The sequence below is a fragment of the Nerophis ophidion genome, linkage group LG05 (genome assembly GCF_033978795.1).
Source record: "Nerophis ophidion isolate RoL-2023_Sa linkage group LG05, RoL_Noph_v1.0, whole genome shotgun sequence".
NCBI lineage: Eukaryota > Metazoa > Chordata > Actinopteri > Syngnathiformes > Syngnathidae > Nerophis > Nerophis ophidion.
In genome coordinates this window covers 30,611,215-30,632,028 of record NC_084615.1, presented here as the reverse complement: position 1 = coordinate 30,632,028, position 20,814 = coordinate 30,611,215, and the positions used below count along the sequence as shown (strand labels likewise).

Genomic DNA, 20,814 nt, shown 5'->3' with positions numbered 1-20,814 from the left:
CGGCTTCCTCCCACTTCCAAAGACATGCACCTGGGGATAGGTTAATTGGCAACACTAAATTGGCCCTTGTGTGTGAATGTGAGTGTGAATGTTGTCTGTCTATCTGTGTTGGCCCTGCGATGAGGTGGCGACTTGTCCAGGGTGTACCCTGCCTTCAGCCCGATTGTAGCTGAGATAGGCACCAGCACCCCCCGCGACCCCGAAAGGGAATAAGCGGTAGAAAATGGATGGATGGATAATTGTAATAATTGGCAACATTGTATTAATAATAACAATGACATCATTATAGTACATATCTGATTAATTATTATTATTAGTAGTATTATGTGAATCAATATCACTAATTTAACCAAAAAAATACAACCAAAAATAAATAAATAATTTAACAATAAATTTAATAAACTGTATACAAAAATATATATTTTTAACCTTTTTTTATGAAGGAATATCCTATTGATATTAAGAACCTCTTTCACAACGGAGTTCTACCACACAGAATCATACACCAGGGTGGTGGCACTGGGAGCAACGTGGGTGTGTCTTGCACAAGGACACGACGGTGACTAGGAAGGCTGAAGCTGGATTCGTACCAGTAATCCTCAAGTCTTTGGATGACCAATCTACCATCTGAGACAACCAGCCCCCGGAAATAAACCAAAAATGTATGCACTAGACAGGATTATCTAACTTTACCTGATGGCACACCTCTTCCCATTGGCCCTGGAGAAGCTGGATGCGTTCCTGAAGGACTGTGACGTCATCGTTGCCGACCACGCCCACCAAGGAGTCCCTCAGGAGTAACAAGGAAGTGAGGTCATCGCTCCAGCCCTTGACACTGCTCTCCAGCTCCTGCATGCACATTACATGACATTTTCAATAGAGAAGGTTCACACTTGGTGTACAGTCAAAGTCAAAGTCTTATGATTACCAAAAAAAGCAGGAAGAAAAACATGAATGGGGATGGAAATGGTACATCACCTTGCATCTCTTCCTCCTCCCCTGTCACTGTGATGGGTTCTCTTTGCTGCAATCATGTGTGGACCAGGCACACACGAATGTATGCATTTATGCATCCCCCACCCTTGCATCCCCCTTACTGCGCATGGCCCCCCGCCCTCTTTTTTACCCCGCCCCCTCTATCACTCCCTCTCCTGTGCAGCTTTGGTCCTCCCTCAAGGGGCCAGAGCATCACATCTGAGCAGTAACCACCCTTAGCAACCTGAGTCGTACTTACAGAGTGTAATTTAAGTCTCATAAAAGCTACAATAACAACATCCGAGCAGGTCAAATAATGACCTTGCTTATCTTATGGCCGTGCCTTATTAACAGGATATTGAGTGCCGCTATCATCACCTTGCATCTCATCTGCTCGGAGTGCAGCTCCTCGTGATGGTCAGGCAGCGCCACCGACAGCTTCCTCTTAAAGGCCCTCAGCTTCTCCAGCGAGGCATCAATGCCTTTCTCGCATCGCTCCCAATTCTACACAAACAGCACAAAAAAAGCACAGATTCAGTTGTGAGTTTTTGGGAGGTTCTGTTCCAAAGGGTGCAGATTATAGTTATTTTTAGAACATGAAAGGGAGGTACATATCTGGGGAAAAGAGGATCATATTTAGCAAGGAATGCTGCAGCAAAGTAACATTCACTCAGCAGACACAACATTAGGTACACATGCTCAATCTAGAAAGATACAGAGCAGTACAGCATGTACTGCACACCCACAATAAATTAATATATGACCTTTTTTGCATGTCATTGTTAGTTGCTTTATATTAAATCTTTTTTCCTGCAATTGTGCCCAATAAAATTATATTTTTCTATTTTTAAATGTTTAATACATTTAAAGGGGAACATTATCACCAGACCTATGTAAGCGTCAATATATCCCTTGATGTTGCAGAAAAAATACCATATATTTTTTTAACCGATTTCCGAACTCTAAATGGGTGAATTTCGGCGAATTAAACGCCTTTCTATCATTCGCACTCGGAGCGATGACGTCACAAAGTGACGTCATATAGGTAGTCAATCCGTCATTTTCTCAAACACAGTACAAACACCAAGTCAAATCAGCTCTGTTATTTTCCATTTTTCCGACTGTTTTCCGTACCTTGGAGACATCATGCCTCGTCGGTGTGTTGTCAGAGGGTCTAACAACACAATCAGGGACGGATTCAAGTTGACTTACGAGGAGTGTGCATCGATTAGCACTGCATGCTAATCGATGCTAACATGCTATTTAGGCTAGCTGTGTGTACATTTGTACATACAAATTTAATGCCACAAATTTAATGTACACCCACATTTAATGCCAAACAAACACTTACCAATCGACAGATTTAAGTTGCTCCAGTGTCAAAAGATGCGAAAGTCCCGATCGTTTGGTCTGCACATTTTACTGGCGATGCTAAGGCAGACATGGCACAGAGATGTATGGATATCCTGCGACACTCAATCGTTGGTTAGAAGGCGATTGCCGAATAGTGTCAATAGTTATTCGCTCAATAGATTCAGTTTCTTCTTTAATTTAGTTTTCGCTATCTGCCTCCATACTCCAACCATCCGTTTCAATACATGCGTAATCTATAGAATCGCTTAAGCCGCTGAAATCCGAGTCTGAATCAGAGCTAATGTCGCTATATCTTGCTGTGCTATCCGCAATGTTGTTTGTATTGGCATCACTGGATGACATCATAGGAAAATGGACGGTGGCTTCAGAGATAGCGAAAATTAGGCACTTTAAAGCCTTTTTTCGGGATATTCCATAATGGGTAAAATTTAGAAAAAAACTTTGAAAAATAAAATAAGCCACTGGGAACTGATTTTTATTGGTTTTAACCCTTCTGAAATTGTGATAATGTTCCCCTTTAAACCTGACTTACATTTGGTTCTTTTTGTTCTCAACTATTTTCTATAAGGTGCAAGAACAGAGCAGCTAAAGTGTGAGTAAAATGTTGGGTCTAGTTGAACCTAACCTTAAGCAGACCATGCAGCTCCTTCCTCTGCTGGTCCAGGCGTTGGTGGGCATGTCTCCACCTCTCCTGGATTTCCATCAGCTCCGTCTGCAGCCGGGACTCTGCCAGGGCGTCGACCGACAGCAGCAGGCTCCTGCCGGCCTCCACTGTCACGATGTAGCCTCCCTGCTGCCTCTGGAGGACACGCTGTCTAAGCTGCAGGAGCGAGGACAAGGGGAATGGACCGAGGGGGCATAGGTTAACTAAGGGAGTCTATGGTTAGAGATGGGGTGAAGGTTCATCAACATTGAATTAGTTAAAGGATATCTCTACTCTTCCGTGTTATTATTACATACTTGTATCTGATCCAGCAGGTTTCTAGCCTGTTGCAGAGTGACTGGTTCTCCTCCCGGCTGATGCACATCCAGATCGCTTGACACTTCCTGCAGCCACCGGAGCAATTTTTCGGACATCTCATGGTAGGTCTGCCACTGATGGAGCAGACTGTCAATAATGCCTCTTCGCTGCTGAGCCCGTCTCACTACACCCTGCCACTGATTAGCCAGCAAAGCCAGCTTGACACTGAAGTCGTCTCTGTTAATTAGGGGCCAACAAAAACATCTCAAATTAAGCAGATACAGGAGATACTTTCACGAAGGGCTGTCATGGATTTTTACGTTACCCATCATCCACTTGTCCTTGGTCCAGCATGCGATGGCCATCGCTGATAATGGAGTAGAGAATCTGCTGTTGGCTGAACATCTCTGCTTGGAACAACTGCAAATGTAAAAAAAAACATGATAACACTGACACATTTGCCACGCAAAAACTACACAATGCCTTTCTGACCTCATGCTCTCGCTGCTGCTCAAGCAGACTCTTGTGGTTGCCTGAAACCTCTCCCGCCAGTTTCTGCTCTGTCTGAGACAGGAATTCCATCCAGGCTTCGCATTTCTGCAGGAAGCTCTGGTGCAGGAGTAGCACTGCCTGCATTTTACTGGAGTAGGATGCACGTTTTGGTACCAGATGTCATGTAACTACAATCATTAGCAGCTAGCAATCGTGTACCTGAACTTCTCGCTGAGGTGAACCGAATGGGACGTCCACGCTCTATTCAGACTCTGCAGGCGCTTTAGATCTCTGTCGCTGACTGGCAGTCTGTACATGAGCATGTTGACGCGCTCCAGGTCTGGAGAGTGGCTGCTGAGCTTGGAGAGAACAGCCTGGGAACAGCACACAGACAGTCATCAGTACAGATGACATAAACCAAAGAAGTGCAAACACATACTGTACCAATAAGTATTTATTACCTTCAGTTTTTCCATACGTGTCTGAATCTCAGTAAGCGCTGGTGAGCCAAGCTGGTCAGACTCCTTCAACACTTCTGCAGCCTCAGCAGCCGTATGGACAAGCATGTCCAATTGCTCTCTGAAGCCCTCGCAGGCTCGCCATCCAGACTAGTCAACAAACAAAATGACCATCCCAACACTTTCTTGATGTTTTACTGTAACTATACTCCTCCTTCACTCCCTACCTGCAGCACCTCCTGCTGCCTGTGGAGGGCGTGCATAAGCGCTGACAGGCGATGCGTCAGCGACATGTGGTCCGACTGGAGAGCAGCAAATGAGGGGGCGTCCACTCGGGTCCTAAGTTGCTCTCCTAATGCTTGCAGCTGCTGCAGGGAACACTGTATGGATTGTTGCTCACCAATACACTCCTGCAAAACCAGTCCCATAATTGGAAGTGAGTTGGTTTATTATACACTTTATTACAACTCACAGTCACTGTAATATTTGAATATGGCTGTTGTATGAAAAAAGCACAAACAGAAAAGCACAAGATTCCTAAATTACAGGGTCTGGGAAGAGTATTAGGGTGAGCATTCCAGGATAAATCTCCCAGCAAGTCTCCACATGCCCAGTGGGACACTAGAGCAGTGGTTCTCAAATGGGGGTACGCGTACCCCTGGGGGTATTTGAAGTTATGCCAAGGGGTATGTGAGATTTTTTTTTTAAATATTCTAAAAATAGCAACAATTCAAAAATCCTTTGTAAATATATTTATTGAATAATACTTCAACAAAATATAAATGTAAGTTCATAAACTGTGAAAAAAAAATACAACAATGCAAAATTCAGTGTTGATGGCTAGATTTTTTGTGGACATGTTCCATAAATATTGATGTTAAAGATTACTTTTTTTGTGAAGAAATGTTTAGAATTAAGTTCATGAATCCAGATGGATCTCTATTTCAGTCCCCAAAGAGGGCACTTTAAAGTTTATGATTACTTTTATATGTAGAAATCTTTATTTACAATTGAATCACTTGTTTTTATTTTTAGACAAGTTTTTTGTTATTTTTATATCTTTTTTTCCAAATAGTTCTAGAAAGACCACTACAAATGAGCAATATTTTGCACTGTTATACAATTTAATAAATCAGAAACTGATGACATAGTGCTGTATTTTACTTCTTTATCTCTTTTTTTCAACCAAAAATTCTTTGCTCTGATTAGGGGGCACTTGAATTAAAAAAAAAGGTTCACAGGGGGTACATCATTGAAAAAAGGTTGAGAACCACTGCACTAGAGGACCCCTGTTGTGTAAATCATGAGCCTTCCTATCTCTTTTTTACATGTATTTATTATTGTATTGTGACTCTGAGGGGAATTGTATATCCCCTCACAATTTTGTCCAACAAAGAGTTGCAAATTTATTTTCAGCCTCAGATGTATGAAAACACTTTTACCCTTCAGCTGAAGCTAAGTTAAAAAAATAAAACACTCACATCGCAGTCCTTCATCCAAGAAATACTCTCCTCCTCTGTGATGTCCCTGTCAATTGCGCTCTTGAGCAGGCGGTCAGCCCGCTCCTCCTGCCTCTGCACTGCATGGACGCAAGTACTGTACATTTCTTTATAATGCTGCCACAGCCCGAGCAAGGCCTTACTGCTCCTCAGCTGCTCTGAAATCTGCTCTAGTAGGTCGTTCCACCTGATGTAAAATGATATACAAAATGTTAGTTTGTGCTAATGTGATTCTTAAACCCAGTGTTTTTTTTCAACTTTACCTCATGTTGACATCCCGTAGGGCTCTGTTGAGAGTTTCAGCTACACACGGGTGGCACTCGGTGAGGAGCTGCTGTGTTACAGAACCAAACTTGCACAGACTGCTTTCCTGCTTGTCCATTTCCTCTTGCAGGTTCTTTAAGAGTGCAAGCGACAACCAATCCAGTAAACTATCATGCATGACAACTTTTACAATAACGTGCATTTAACTGACCTCCAGACTTTCCACCTGCTGCTGCACAGCTTCCAGGGAACCACTAACAACGTGTAGCCTGGATACGCAGTACCTCCCCTCCATCAGGTAGCCAACGATCTCCTCTGAAGCGCGTCTGTACAAGGTCCATTGTCCTAGCACCGACCGCAGACTCCCCTTTATCTGATTTATCTGATAGCATATGGCAGGAAATATGTTATTTTAGCTTAGAATGAAATGTCATCACTGATTTGTTTGAAATGAGCTCAATTACCATATGGTTCAAATGAGCCCAGGACTGGCTCAGTCCCTTGAGGGTCTCCTTAACAACAGAGCAGGCCTCTCCTTTCTTATCCTTGATGAGAGTGTTCCCTTGTTCCTCAGCCTTCTCTAGATCCTTCTCTTTGTCCTTAACCAATTCCTCTAACTCCTGAAAGAAGAACAAATTATTTCAAGGAAGAAACTAAACGCAAGAATAACACTGACCCATACTGCCACCAAGCTTTATGACTATGCTCCAGTCTTATAGGTGTCGGTAAAGCATATTAAATGTTTGGTGACAACTGCCACAAACAGCAAGATTCATCCCCATTTGTGTATTAGCTTCATTGGCCCAACATGACCCAATGCAAGCAGACTGTAACAATGAAAAGTGAACAGAAAGTCCTTAATATGTACTTCTACCTGAATCTGCACAAACATGCAGTGTGGCATCCATTTAAAAGTTTGCTAAACATCAGATATGTTGTTTGAGCTTCATGGCTATGTTAGGAAACCAACCTGACAATCCTTAAGCGCATTTTGCACTGATGCAACGTCCTCTATCCTGTGTTTCTTCTTTAATTTCTCCTCCTGGAGCGTCAACCATGTTTTTAAGGCCCGCACTCTGTTTTCATGCTCTAACCAACTTTCTAAAAGTCCTTCTAAATGCTGAATCTGAAAAGAAAAATAGACACAATTCAAATGGAAAGTCAATCCAAAGGACACAAAGGGCTGCTTACTTTTTCCGTAATGAGGCCTTGTAGTATCTGCCATCGTCTATTCATGGCTCCAAGGCTCTCTGCAAAGTCGGTTTTGTCACTCCGTTTTCCTTCCACGTCCTGACTGCTGATCTGCAGCACTGATTGGTTCACAAAGTCCACAGTTAGTTGCTTGCAGGTCAAGTCAATGCGGAAACCCTGAGAAAGAGAATTGGGACATAATTAGAAGAGCTACAGTAGGAGGTGAAAAGTGGGAGCTGAAAGGTTTTTTCTTGTAATTGTTTTACCTTGTACTTCTGCAAGAAATTTTGGACAACCTCTGAGCCCACGACTGCAGCTATTTTGTCCTGATCTTCAACTATAATGTTCTCCATGAGTGAGATCCAGCTTATCACCTCCGTTATGGCGTGCCTTGATGCCAGCTTTTCCATCTGCAGCTTAGATGGAAAAAAGATGATTGGTTACAATAGTATTTTAATTTAAATAATTTTATTTGATTAGGACACTTGCATATTGATTAAGATGTGAGCAGAAGCATCACAGTAAATATATGCCAGAATTAGCTACAATAGCTAAATTTCATCTGTTGTCAAAAGGCAGGCACCATTAAAATGGAAACATTTAAATACGTCATATATACTTACATACTTAAATAAGAGCAACTATGCAATTTCACACAAGTACAGGACTGGTTTGCCTATGTTTTTTGAAGGTTGGTTAGTTTTTAATATGAGTTGGTATTAGACACATAAGTAAAGCATTTTCTCCTTATACCTGATGGAGCTTTTCCTGGACAACAGGAATGCGCGTGAGCAGCTCGGCCCACTGAGTGTCGATGTGACCTAGTGCTGTTCTCAGACCAGCTGTGTCTACTCTTTTTAGTCTTAGCAGCTGGTTGCCTGTGCTCAGGACAGATGAACGAAGGGATGACTTAGCGTCCACCTCCTTAGAAAACTCCTGCAAGAAGCACAAGTGACATTGTTTTATAATCACAGAAATTATTTTTAACTCTGATAATGGTTAATAAAGGACGCTACCAGGAAAGCACAGAGATGGTCTCTAACTGTCTCCAGTTCTTGAGGCACAGTGACTGACTGGGCTGTCCAAAACTCCAGTCTGTCCATAGCCAAACACAACCACTGGCTCAACTCTGCAGACTCACTTTGGTACCTGGGGCGGAAAATATAAAAAAAAAAAAAAACTATGAAACAAGAAAATAATAAAGTGCATGTCTTAACTGTGCCCAAGCCTTACCTGCTCCAGTGTTTGAGGGTGGAGTCAAGGCGGTGGAGCTCCTTGTTGACTTTGGTGGTGGATGCGAGCCAGTGTTCTCCCAGCTGTGTTAACTGGTTCTCCAAGTCCAGACAGCTTACAGACAGAAGAAGCCTCTTGCCCTCCTCCAGAACCCGATAGAGTTGGGGCTGATGCTCAGTCAGGCTGGCCTTCAGACGCTAGATGATCAAAGAAAGGATAGGTAAATAAAGACATTAAAGGGGGACCTATGATGTTTTTCATCATTTCCGACTTATAAATGTTGCACTTTTCAATAATCTTGTCAAACAACACAGAAGTGTCAAATCATAAGGTTTGCACGCAGTGGGATGCCTCTGCTCGCGGGGTTTTGCAATCTGGCTACGTTGAGATGACACAATAAGATGAACACACTTGTCTGGACATTAAGTAAAGCTATCAGCCGGAAGAGGAGAAGTTATGTATGAGACCAACTGACTTTGAGGAAACGGTAGGATTAAGTATTATTTTCATTTATAGTGTCATGTGCATAGTAACCTCCATGTGTGATGTGCAGTGATGTAAATACTGGTCAAAGCAGTTTTTTCAAATCAGCTCAGAGTTGATCAGAGAGTATGCAGGTGTACCTAATATTGTGAGCGGATAAATCTATACAGTATATATATTAAGTTTATTTTTTACCATATCTGGGAAAAATAGCAGCAAAGTTCTTTTTCAAGATATATATTTAACAGTATACATTTTCAGAAGATGAATTATGATACTTTTAGAAAGGGTGTGGTATGGTTTCATTTGCAATCTGGGTATGCCTCCACAAACGAATATCTTGTAGACAGATTCAAAAAACAGGTTACAAAATATGACTCCAGAGCAAAATTTATGCAAAAGGAATACCAAAGCATATCCAATACATATTATCTAGACCAGTGTTTCTCAAATGGGGGTACGAGTACCCCTGGGGGTACTTGAAGGTATGCCAAGGGGTACAAGAGATTTTGAAAAAATATTCTAAAAATAGGAACAATTCAAAAATCCTTCATAAATATATTTATTGAATAATACTTCAACAAAATATGAATGTACGTTCATAAACTGTGAAAAAGAAATACAACAATGCAATATTCAGTGTTGACAGCTAGATTTTTTCTGGACATGTTCCATAATAATTGATGTTAAAGATTTCTTTTTTTGTGAAGAAATGTTTAGAATTAAGTTCATGAATCAAGATGGATCTCTATTACAATTCCCAAAGAGGGCACTTTAAGTTGATGATTACTTCTATGTTTAGAAATCTGTATGTATAAAGTAATCACTGGTTTATTTGTCAACAGGTTTTTAGTTATTTTTATATATTTTTTTCCAAATAGTTCAAGAAAGACCACTAAAAATTTGCAATATTTTGCACTGTTTACAATTTAATGAATCAGAAACTAATGACATAGTGCTGTATTTTACTTCTTTATCTCTTTTTTTCAACCAAAAATACTTTGCTCTGATTAGGGGGTACTTGAATTTGAAAAAATGTTCACAGGGGGTACATCACTGAAAAAAGGTTGAGAACCACTGATCTAGACCACAAGTACGTGTTTTAAATGTAGATAAAAACATCATAGGTCTTATACAACTGTCACACTGTTTGTCTCAAAAGGACCTCTAATCATTGTAAATAACAATATGCATGCACTTGCTTAAAGGGTCTGTTACACATTCAAAAAAATGCCCAGAGGGCGCTAACTGTCTTACGTATTTTATGCAGTATATCGCACTTTTTTACGGCTTCAAGGACATAATGACATACATTATTCACATACAAAACACACCAAATCTATCCATCCATCCATCCATCCATTTTCTACCGCTTATTCCCTTTTGGGGTCGCGGGGGGCGCTGGCGCCTATCTCAGCTACAATCGGGTGGAAGACGGGGTATGTTGTGCACAAAATAAAACACAGATAAAATGAAACAAAATAAATACATTATTCTGTTGGATTTTGCAATGCTACTTTGTAAGTGACAGATGATAATAAACCGCCACAACAGATAAAACAATGTTCATCAACACTGTCCAATTATTGTAACATTTGTCGAGACACTTTAAGGACAACAAATATGTCTTGCGCACAAAATAAAGTCCAAACAAAATTAAACAAAATAAACAAAGATTTATTCTTTAGTGACAGATGACAAAAAACGGCCACAACAGACAAAACAATGTTTGTCAACACTGTTCAATTATTGTAACATTTGTCGAGACAACAGGAGGTCCATCGATCGCTTTATTGAGCAAACCACAAGACATTAGCATAAAATTACTATCCAGTTCAGCAGTCTGTCTCTCTTCTCACCCCACTCAACCCCCTCCCTGTTCTTCTCCTCCCTCCGTCCCCCTCCGCCACTGATGTGATTACGGCAATACATATGTTTGGACAACTCCAACACCACATATAAAGTGTAAATACCAGGTTGTTACACTATGATGCTGCTTACACCCAGCCAATCAATGCCATTAATAGTGTATTGTGTGCGCATGTTGCTGTTTTGCTCGTAGTACAGCAGACCTAAGAGGGGTATGCTTTGAACTTTTATTATGGTAATAAGATCATTCTTAATTTTCTACATAAATTCAATAATTTTGAAAAATATAAACAATTTCAAAACAAAACATGTTCTGTTAAACCACTCATGGTAACATAGGCTAGCCAATTGTGTTCTTGTTATATTTGTTGGTATCAAAATATAACTTTGAGCAAGTTGCAAACAACCCCTTTAAGTCAAAACATATTATTTTAAAATCAAAAACCGTTATGCTGGTAACTTAGTTTTTGTATGTAACACATTTCATATGGTTGACAAATGAGTTTGCCCATTGAGTCATGAGTGTTTCTTACCTGGTGGAGACTAATCCTCTCAAAGAGTCTCTCCTCCGTTTCCTCCACCAGGCCCACAGTGGGGATACTGCACTCCACAGCCTCCAACTGTCTGCACAGAGCCTGGTAGTCTTCCACAAGTCTGCTCCATGACTAGTAGAGGGTGAAAATAGAATTTATAATTAAAAAAAGTTTTTTATTATTTAATGCAGAACTCTTGAAGCTCATTTTCACCTCCAGTATGCCCTCCAGTTCCACCCCCCTCCTGTGGGCCTGCTTCAGGATACTGTGAGCTAAAGACATGGTCTCTTCCAAAGCCTGGCTTTCCTGCTGTGCCACCAAACCTGACACTTTTGTGTAAAAAGTCTGGGTCAGGATCATATGGCATTCAAGACTCTGGAAGAATTCCTACAGGGAATACAAAAACATTAGTGGGTCCAAGATGGAGGTCAAAATGAGCAGGTGGAAATAACTCCAACTAACTTTGTGTTTGTCCAATAACATTTGGACCTCGACAACAGAGGCTACAGTCATCTTCTGGTCTGCAGCCATCTTGTCTTGAGCTGTGTCTACCAGATCTGTGAGGTCGCGGAGCGCAGTTTCGTACTGAGCCTTCAGCGACAAGGCTCGATTCAGGCCGCTGCGCCTGGAGCCCACTATCAGCAGCAGCTCTTCATACGCATTCTGCACCCAGCCATCATCATGTCATTAAAATGTATTACCGTAAACGCTCCAATTAACGCTTCAGCCTCTTTGCGGTTTAGGTAAAACACCCCGGCTATACTTTGTTGTTTTACCTGTAATTTGAGAAATTCCTGGTGGGAGAGTCGGTCAGATTGGGGTCCTTGAGCTTTAGTTTTTAGCTCAGTCACTCTCTGCTCAAACTCCTTCAGACTGTCCTCTACCTCTGATAATGTCTACACAAAATGCACAATGACAATTAACATAAGAGCAATATCACGCCAATTATAACCCACCCATTTTAAATGTACACAGCTGTAATCTCACTGGACACTTCATTAGGTACACCTGCACAAGAAGATTACATCTTTTCACCCCAAAAATAAGATAAAATAAGCTAAATAATCAAATATGTTGGGTGTATGTGGTAAACAGTAGAACTGCATGGCATCATATTCATTCTCATAAAAGTACCAATGCAAATCACAGCCACAATAATATCTATATTTTCAAATGAATAGCTCTCTAAACCATGAAGTTGTACCAAATGAATTGGCTAGTGAGAATATGTGAGGAGAAGGATAGGGTGTATGCCTTCAATTGATTATTGTATGGACAAACATTTAAAAAAATTTCTGTGGTTGGCATCGAACCTCAATCTGCTGGGCTGCAGGCCGTTCAACTGTCCCAGCCATCTTTTGTAGCAGCATGTCCCTACTCTCATTCAAAGCTGTGAATAGCATCCGGAGTTCGTTCTGGTAAAAAGAGATCAAGCAAAGTTGAAATGGAAGACACGCTTACACACACATGCACATTCATCAACACACACGCACGCACGCACGCACGCACGCACGCACGCACGCACGCACGCACGCACGCACGCACGCACACACACACACACACACACACACACACACACACACACACACACACACACACACACACACACACACAACGAACGAATGCACGCACACATACACACACACACACACAGTTAACATATATAATGTAACATTTTGCAAGTTACCTGGACGTTTAAGTGCTCCTGGAGTCTGTCCCTCATGGTGTCACAGTGCTGTTCAAGGGTGGAATCCAGCAGCCCCATCCTCTCCTGCAGACCCTCCAGGGTGTCCTCCATTAAAGCCCGCTCCTCACCTCCACACAGGCGGCCTGCTCCTCCACCCAACAGGTCTCTGCACTGGTTCACCTCTCTGCTCATGTCCTTCAGATCTTTAGTTGTGTACTGCGCAGACAAATGACGGCATTACTAACTCACCTTATTCTACACCAACCAAATATCATAAAATTATAAATAAAACTTTTCTAACCTTGCCTTACTGAAAATAAATGTTTCATGGATGGGAATAGTATGAATTTTGAATAAAATCTGTGCCAAATCAACATTTTGTGACATGTAACTTGAACAGTCGCATCATTTAAGGACTTTAATAATACAAACAAAATTATAACTAAGAAACAAATTCATCCATCCATTTTCTACCGCTTACTCCTTTTTGGGGTCGGGGGGGGGACTGGTGCCTATCTCAGCTACAATTGGGCGGAAGGCAGTGTACACCCTGGACAAGTCGCCATCTTGATGAAACCCTCCACCTGTATCTTGGACCACTTTCCCTTAGCCCTGGCAAAAATGCACACCCCTGCCATAAGTCCTTTGATCACCACAATCATTAACCACTCCCTCCAGGCTGGTCAGGTCCCCACTGCCCTGAAAACTGCAGTCATCAAACCACTTCTCAAAAAGCCCAGCCTAGTTCCCAGAAATACTGGCCAACTATCGACCAATCTCCAATCTTCCATTCCTGTCAAAGGTGCTGGAAAAGGTAGTTGCTGCCCAACTTCATGAGCATCTTAAAACTAACAACATCTACGAAAAATTGCAGTCTGGTTTCCGCACTGGCCACAGCACGGAGACAGCTCTGGTCAGGGTCACCAATGACCTGCTGATGACTGCTGATGCTGGCTCACCCTCTCTTCTCATCCTCCTTGACCTCACTGCAGCATTCGACCTGTTGATCACCGCATCCTCCTACACCGCCTACACTCCACCACCAGACTCTCTGACACTGCCCTAAACTGGTTCACATCCTACCTCACCGATAGAACAGAGTTTGTCTCTCTAGGAGAGACAAAGTCAGACACACTCTCTGTCACCTGTGGTGTCCCTCAAGGATCAGTCCTCGGCCTCACCCTTTTCACACTGTACATGCTCCCTCCTGGCCGTGTCATCAGCCAGCACGGAATATCATTCCACTGCTATGCCGATGACACTCAACTCTTCTTGAAAACTAACCCAAACCCCTCTGCAGCCCTGCCATCTTCCACACTTACCAACTGCCTGGAGGAGATAAGGGCGTGGATGAAACACAATTTTCTTCAACTAAACAGCTCCAAAACTGAAGCCATTCTAGTCGGCACCCCAGATTGGACTCAGTCGTACACCATCACCAGCATCACCTTCTCCGGCCAAGACATTCACCTCTCACCCTCAGTCACTAATCTGGGTGTTAAAATGGACCCTCACTTGACCTTTGAAGCTCAAATCAAACAACTGTGCAAGACCTGCTTCTACCACCTCAGGAACATTGCAAAACTCCGCCCCTCACTCACTCTCTCTGATGCCGAGAGGCTCGTCTACGCCTTTGTCTCCTCCAGGCTCGACTACTGCAACGCACTTCTTGTCAGGATCCCCCAGCAAGAACATCCAGAAGCTGGAGTACATACAAATTAGTGCTGCGAGGATCCTGATGAGAGTGCGGAAACATGACCACGTCACACCAACTCTCAAATCCCTTCACTGGCTTCCTGTTCCATTTAGGATTGAATTCAAAATCTCCCTACTAACTCACCAGTGCCTCCATGTAAATGCCCCCCTCTACCTCAAGGAACTGCTCAACCCCAAATCCTCCACACAACACCTCCGCTGCATACAGGCTAACCTCCTCCAACCTCCACGGACAAAGCTTCGAACAATGGGAGACCGGGCTTTCTGCACCCCTGCTCCCAGTCTGTGGAACGCTCTCCCTGACCACCTGAGGGCACCTCAGACTGTGGATGCTTTTAAAAAAGGCTTAAAAACCCATATTTTTAAAAAAGCCTTTCTATAGACATACATGCTGGTTGTAGCTTTTGGGCTGTTTCTAGTTTGATAATTTATTTATTTTTATTATTACTATTTTTACACTGTGGCACTTTGAGGTTGTTTGCTCAATGTAAAGGGCTTTTTACAAATAAAATCTATTATTATTATTATTATTACCTAATCACAGGGCCAACACAGATAGACAGACAACATTCACTCTCACACACTAGGGCCAATTTAGTGTTGCCAATCAAACTATCCCCAGGTGCATGTCTTTGGAGGTGGGAGGAAGCCGGAGTGCCCGGAGGGAACCCACGCAGTCACAGGGAGAACATGCAAACTCCACACAGAAAGATCCCGAGTTCGGGATTAAACCCAGGACTAATCAGGACCTTTGTATTGTGAGGCAGACGCACTAACCCCTCTGCCAATATGAAAATTATTTGCACCAAAAACAGCATCATTACGTTTCGCGTTACGGCGAAACGTGTGTGCTGTGTTGGATTTGAGCATTGCTGTTGACATGTTAAAAGTCTGCAATAAAGTTTAAAAAGAGCATCAGACCTTGTTTGCATCTGTTAAGAGGCTACATTATTTACAGGGTATGACTTGCACAATATCTCTTTTTAGCTCCTGGGGCAGGAGGTTGAATCTGCATTAATTAAACAATGAAATGAGGCACGGATAGCTACTTTTTTTGTGGTCTCGTCATTTTCCCTTGGTCTTACCTCGAGACTTGTGAGCTTCGACTCTGTGTCTTCGGACAATAGCACAGGTCCGGAGAGCATCTCGTTTTCAGCAGCGTCCAACCGGGTGGAGGCTGCTGACACGGCAGTATACAGCGTCTCTTGGAGTGTTGCTGCTACTGAGGAGAGCGCCAGTTTTCTGTCACTGGTCTCTGCCTGCAGAAATTCACTGGTGAATCAAAAGCCAAGTTGGGAATTATATATAGGTTTACCTCCTCAGTAATTCTTTCCAACGTTTGGCTGCACGCCTCAAATAAAGCCATCGGCGAGCGAGAGTCCTGGCTGTTGGATCCCCCCCTGAACACCATGCTTGGACTAGTCAGACGGGACCGGTGGACGATCTGCACACAAGAATGACAGTAAAGATTAGTGAGACACCCCACATATGAAAGTTGGACACATGCATGGCGAGGGGAAAGTACCGGGCTTGAATGATCCTGTTCCAGTGTGTTGAGAGAGAGCTGCAGCTTGGTACTCTGATCTTTGTTCAGGTTCTCCCAGCGTTGTCTCAAGTGGTCGACGGGAGACAGGCTCTGCGACTCCAGCAACACTCCTATAGGGAGAGACACCTCACTGCAGGAGGAAGTAGAACGGTGTATTACAAAATTATTTGTTGAAATTATTAAAAACAACAAAATAGATGCTCTACCTATCCCCATTTGGTGTGATCTGTTGATTGTGTAAATCTTCCCCAACACTGGCTACAGACTGAAGCAACCTCCTCTGCTCAGCAACATGCTCCTGCAGCTCCTACAAGCGCAAAAATAAATGAAAATGTGTGTAGGTAGACAACTACAACGTATCCCACAGAATATCTTCTGCGATTTGTCATGCAATGCCATAAGTAAGTGTTGGTCAATTATTGAATGATCAAAAAATAGCACATAAAAGTGATGTTAACCTTTGAATATATATTTCTAAGGCCAATTATTCTCTTACTCTCTGGCGGAGCAGGTTGTTATGATGCTGCTGTGTGCGTGACGAACGAGCCTGGGAGAGCCAATCCTGCATGTTGGGGCTCTGCGAAAGCGTCGAGTCCGGCTCACTGTCATCCTGCTCCTGCAAAGAACCCTGGGAAAAAGCCACAGAAGGAAGTTCAAATGGTCACCAAGTGTCATTATTAATTCAGTCCAATATTAACAGTTGTAGAATTGCCAGGAACAAAATTAAAGTAGTATACAGTGGTTCGCTTTAGCACAAGTTAGCATGGCATTGTCTGAGAGGCCCTTTATGAGGCGCACAAGCTCTTCTTGTTGTTCCACAGTGGAAAACTGCATATTTATACAAGGACGTTGACCTTTTATTTTTGTACAATGCTATCATTGATGCTGCACACAACACAATTAAAAGAGCACACAGTTGGCACACAGAAGGAGATTGAAGTGAATTAAACAGGGAAGAACTTTAAAATATGACATATGGCATCAGCTGACCTTTATGTCCACCTGTTTGTCCTGCAACATTTGCTGCAGCTCTACCAAGCTTTCTTTCAGAGAGCGCAGTTTAAAAGTGAGCTGCTCCGCCTCACCCTTGGTCTCGGTCCTTCCCTCTAAAAGTAAGCTCTCGCTGTGCACCGACAGCTCGGAGAGATACGACACCTTCTGCTCGATCTCGAACAGCATGTTCTGGAGAAAAACAACATATATGCTTCGATTAATGATTTGTTTGGCGTCTATTTTTTTCAACTACACCCTCCTTCCCCATGTAGACACACTGGGAATGTTTTGTATTTACAAATAATGGAAAGAAAAGAGCAGGGTATTGTTGATTGCAGCACGTTTTTAAACTGTTCTGATATAAGGGCTCTTGGCTAAGATTGCAACATTCCCAGACAATACCAAGTGTCTCCATTGAGTTGTTCCTTTCATTTCAAGCAGCCCACTGCATATATATGGGACGATAGAGAGCCTTGCTGCCACAAAAAGCCTCAATAAAGCTTTGGAACTGAAATTCCAAAATGCCCATTCTTCTTTTTCAACCAGGAACGAGGCAACATTTGCATTCAAAAAGCAGATACATCTCTCAGTCTGGAAGTGCAGTAACATAAAATAATGTTATGGTGTTTCAAATACTGTACTTGCATTGTAATGTAACAAATCCTAAAAAAAGACACTATGGTTGTTTAAATGAATACATAGACTAAGATATAGACTAAGTTCAGATGCAAAACACACACGCACATAAACATCCCATTTTTATGGCAGATAAGACAATTAGGGTACATTATAGTGCCAATGTTGTCAGAATTTGCATTTGCCTAATTATGAGTATTTGACATTAAATCAGTGCTTCTCACTTATTTTCTGTTACGACCCTCCTAGGAAGACAAAAATATTTTGCACCCCTCCACTCTCCACCCTGACTATAAATTGTATAATTTGTTTAAAAAATGCTTATAACTATACCTCTGCATAACATTGTGAGTTTATTAACATTAAAAGAAACAACACACGGGTCTTTCCGCGTTTCCCACCGTGGTTACAGTGAAGCCAAGTGCTACATACTCTTCGCCATATTCTAGTAAAAGAGAAAAAAGAAACATGTTCCTCGAGGTCACGCACGCCCCCCTGGCATCGCACCACAGCGCCCCCAATATTTGAGAAGGACTGTATTAAATAAAGACACATGATTGTGTATCTGTGGTCCCACAGACACAAAAAGTGACCTTAGAAACAGAAAGACCAGGGATGACAGGAATGTTAGGTAGCCCAGCGACCATATATGGAAATAAGATCCAAACTACTCTGACCTAATTTTTTGTTCTGACTCCAATAGTGTAATGTAATGAATGAGTCAAGTGAATAACTTTGTTTTGAGGCTAAATTTGGTAGTTTTGGAAGTAAAAGTAACATATATCAGTTGATGCATTATCTAGCATGTTGCATGCTGTCAAATCAATTCAGGGCCAATACAATGCAAAGCCAATGTGTCACCTGGCAGTCAATGAGCTGCTCCTCCATGTCCAAATCATCATTTTGGAGCTTAAGCACTGAGCTGAGGGTAGCACGAGTGCTGAGCAGCCAGTGGTCGAGCTCCTCGGCCTCACTGTGGTAACGCTGCAGGGTCTGCTCCTGTCGCTGCTCCTCTAGCTGCTCGCTGAGCTTCTCCTGTGTGACAGAGGAAACGGGATGATGGTGAGTACATCTACAAGCTCATTTAAAAGAGGTTGATCACCGATGACCTCTCACCTCCAACAGCTGGCGCTTTCCAGAAGCCTTCATTCTAATGGTGGCCATTCTCTCCTCGAGAACGGTTAGGGTAGACTGCAGAGCCAGCTGGTCAGAAGCCTCGCCGTCACTGTCGTTGTCGGCCAGCTCCTCCGAGAAACATGTCTGCAGTTCACCGATCTCATCTTGCAGCATCAGTATCTCGTCCATCAGAGCCTGTAAGATAAGGAATGATTCACTACCATAAATAAAACAATACAACAAAGCCATCTGCAGGATGCCTTAAAGAAGCATTGGTGCAGCAGTCTCTTACCTGATGTGTCGCCATCTGGCTCTCTGGGCTTTTGTTGGAGTCCAGGCTTTCGCTTAGTGCTGTTTCGGCAGACTCCATTTTCGTGGAAATAGACTGGAGGGACTCTTGGTAATGCTGCTGCCGCTCCAGGGCTTCATACAGACTCTTCTGTTTCTCACTTATCTAAAGACGACAGGGCGGTGAATCTCAAAAAGATTACTTGAATAAAGAGTTGATTTGATGTGCTGCTGGTGGATCAAACGTACCACAGTCTTGAGTGTTTCCCAAGATCTCTGCAGATCATCCAGGTTAGCAGTGCTGCTCTCCATAGACGGGTCATAGAGTTCCTGCAGGGGGGCTCGATTTAAACCGCCTACACCCTGTGGCATGAGAAAACACTGAGTATAGCGTGCACATGTTGATCTAAACTAACTATTCCATTAAACCATCCTAGTCCTGCCCACTCTGGGCAAGAACTCACATCTGAGTACTGTTGTTGATTTCACTTGCAGCATCTGACTAAGGTCTCATGGGCTTACTTTCCAGTCATGATACAAACCCTCATTTCAGTTGACCTATCCCTGCCATAAAAGTATCTAAAAATAATCACTTATTAATTAGCTAGTAATTTAGTGATGAAAAAAAATTGTGCCGTAAAGAAAAAGCAGGCAAAATATCACAACCCTGGAGGCCACTGAGTTTACAGATGCATATCTCATCATTACATATGAAGAGTTAATATAGTAACAGCATATTAACAAAAATCATAGTAACGTGATGGAATACATTTCCAGGGTTCAAAAATGTTGGATTTGATGGGAGGTGTAAAAAAAAACGGAGTGTAGGGATGGGCATTTTATTACATTTCCTTGATCGATTAATTGGTATAAATAACAATGGATTAATTCAATCAATTGTTTTAAGATTACAATTTTTATATAATAATTATATATTATAACTTTTTCTCATAACTGATGTCTCATTATTTATACACAATACTGTAGTTGAGACTGAATCAAAAGCACCCCTCTGTTGGTTGCAGAAATAAAGTGCAGTCCTTTTTTTTTTTACTGACGAATCAACAATTAAGTGATTAACCCCTAATGAATTATTATTATGCCCATCCCCATTGGAAGGTGAGGATGTGAAGAGCTGTCAGGTCAAGCAGGGTTAAGCAAGTTACCAGGGGCTAAGGCAGTACCTGTTTGAGAGAAGCATCAGCGTTAGTCACAGGGGAGGGTGAGCGGCAGGCAGGGGGAGAGGAGACCTCGCTGTTGGTGCCCTCCTCCCCTGACTCCTCAGTCACAGGGGAGAGGAGCGTGTGGCAGCGGCCTGCTGTCATCTAACCACAGCACATAACACCAAAAGAAGTAAGCATAGGCAGGGGGGACAGGAACACAGGAAGGGAAACAAACAGGAAAAGGGTCGGATAAAAAGAGTGAGACACCAGAAGAGAGTGAGAAAAGAAAGTGCAAGAAAAGGTTTTCAAATCAAGGTGGGAGTGCAGGTTAAGCAGG

At 42.5% G+C, this 20,814-nt stretch overlaps 1 protein-coding gene across 5 annotated transcripts in view; it reads right to left on the bottom strand.

The window, feature by feature from the left end:
* LOC133552925 (nesprin-1-like) overlaps positions 1-20,814 on the bottom strand; it is a 109,274-nt gene that overhangs the window by 21,394 nt on the left and 67,066 nt on the right. For 4 of the 5 annotated variants that reach the window (XM_061900527.1, XM_061900529.1, XM_061900530.1 and 1 more), the window contains 36 exons: positions 20,499-20,639; positions 19,564-19,677; positions 19,319-19,480; positions 19,027-19,221; positions 18,772-18,945; positions 17,272-17,463; positions 16,778-16,909; positions 16,488-16,588; positions 16,261-16,411; positions 16,051-16,179; positions 15,821-15,994; positions 13,020-13,235; positions 12,646-12,747; positions 12,109-12,228; positions 11,795-11,995; positions 11,546-11,719; positions 11,333-11,464; positions 8,448-8,644; positions 8,231-8,363; positions 7,968-8,150; positions 7,481-7,630; positions 7,215-7,391; positions 6,994-7,149; positions 6,488-6,643; positions 6,235-6,405; positions 6,023-6,156; positions 5,742-5,946; positions 4,488-4,670; positions 4,264-4,410; positions 4,022-4,176; positions 3,803-3,950; positions 3,636-3,730; positions 3,310-3,547; positions 2,975-3,226; positions 1,354-1,479; positions 694-849 (listed from right to left, as the gene is read on the bottom strand). In XM_061900527.1, coding sequence (XP_061756511.1) covers positions 694-849; positions 1,354-1,479; positions 2,975-3,226; positions 3,310-3,547; positions 3,636-3,730; positions 3,803-3,950; positions 4,022-4,176; positions 4,264-4,410; positions 4,488-4,670; positions 5,742-5,946; positions 6,023-6,156; positions 6,235-6,405; positions 6,488-6,643; positions 6,994-7,149; positions 7,215-7,391; positions 7,481-7,630; positions 7,968-8,150; positions 8,231-8,363; positions 8,448-8,644; positions 11,333-11,464; positions 11,546-11,719; positions 11,795-11,995; positions 12,109-12,228; positions 12,646-12,747; positions 13,020-13,235; positions 15,821-15,994; positions 16,051-16,179; positions 16,261-16,411; positions 16,488-16,588; positions 16,778-16,909; positions 17,272-17,463; positions 18,772-18,945; positions 19,027-19,221; positions 19,319-19,480; positions 19,564-19,677; positions 20,499-20,639 — 5,772 coding nt within the window. The remainder of the gene's footprint in view (positions 1-693; positions 850-1,353; positions 1,480-2,974; positions 3,227-3,309; positions 3,548-3,635; positions 3,731-3,802; positions 3,951-4,021; positions 4,177-4,263; positions 4,411-4,487; positions 4,671-5,741; positions 5,947-6,022; positions 6,157-6,234; positions 6,406-6,487; positions 6,644-6,993; positions 7,150-7,214; positions 7,392-7,480; positions 7,631-7,967; positions 8,151-8,230; positions 8,364-8,447; positions 8,645-11,332; positions 11,465-11,545; positions 11,720-11,794; positions 11,996-12,108; positions 12,229-12,645; positions 12,748-13,019; positions 13,236-15,820; positions 15,995-16,050; positions 16,180-16,260; positions 16,412-16,487; positions 16,589-16,777; positions 16,910-17,271; positions 17,464-18,771; positions 18,946-19,026; positions 19,222-19,318; positions 19,481-19,563; positions 19,678-20,498; positions 20,640-20,814) is intronic. The other variant, XM_061900528.1, reaches the window with a different exon arrangement.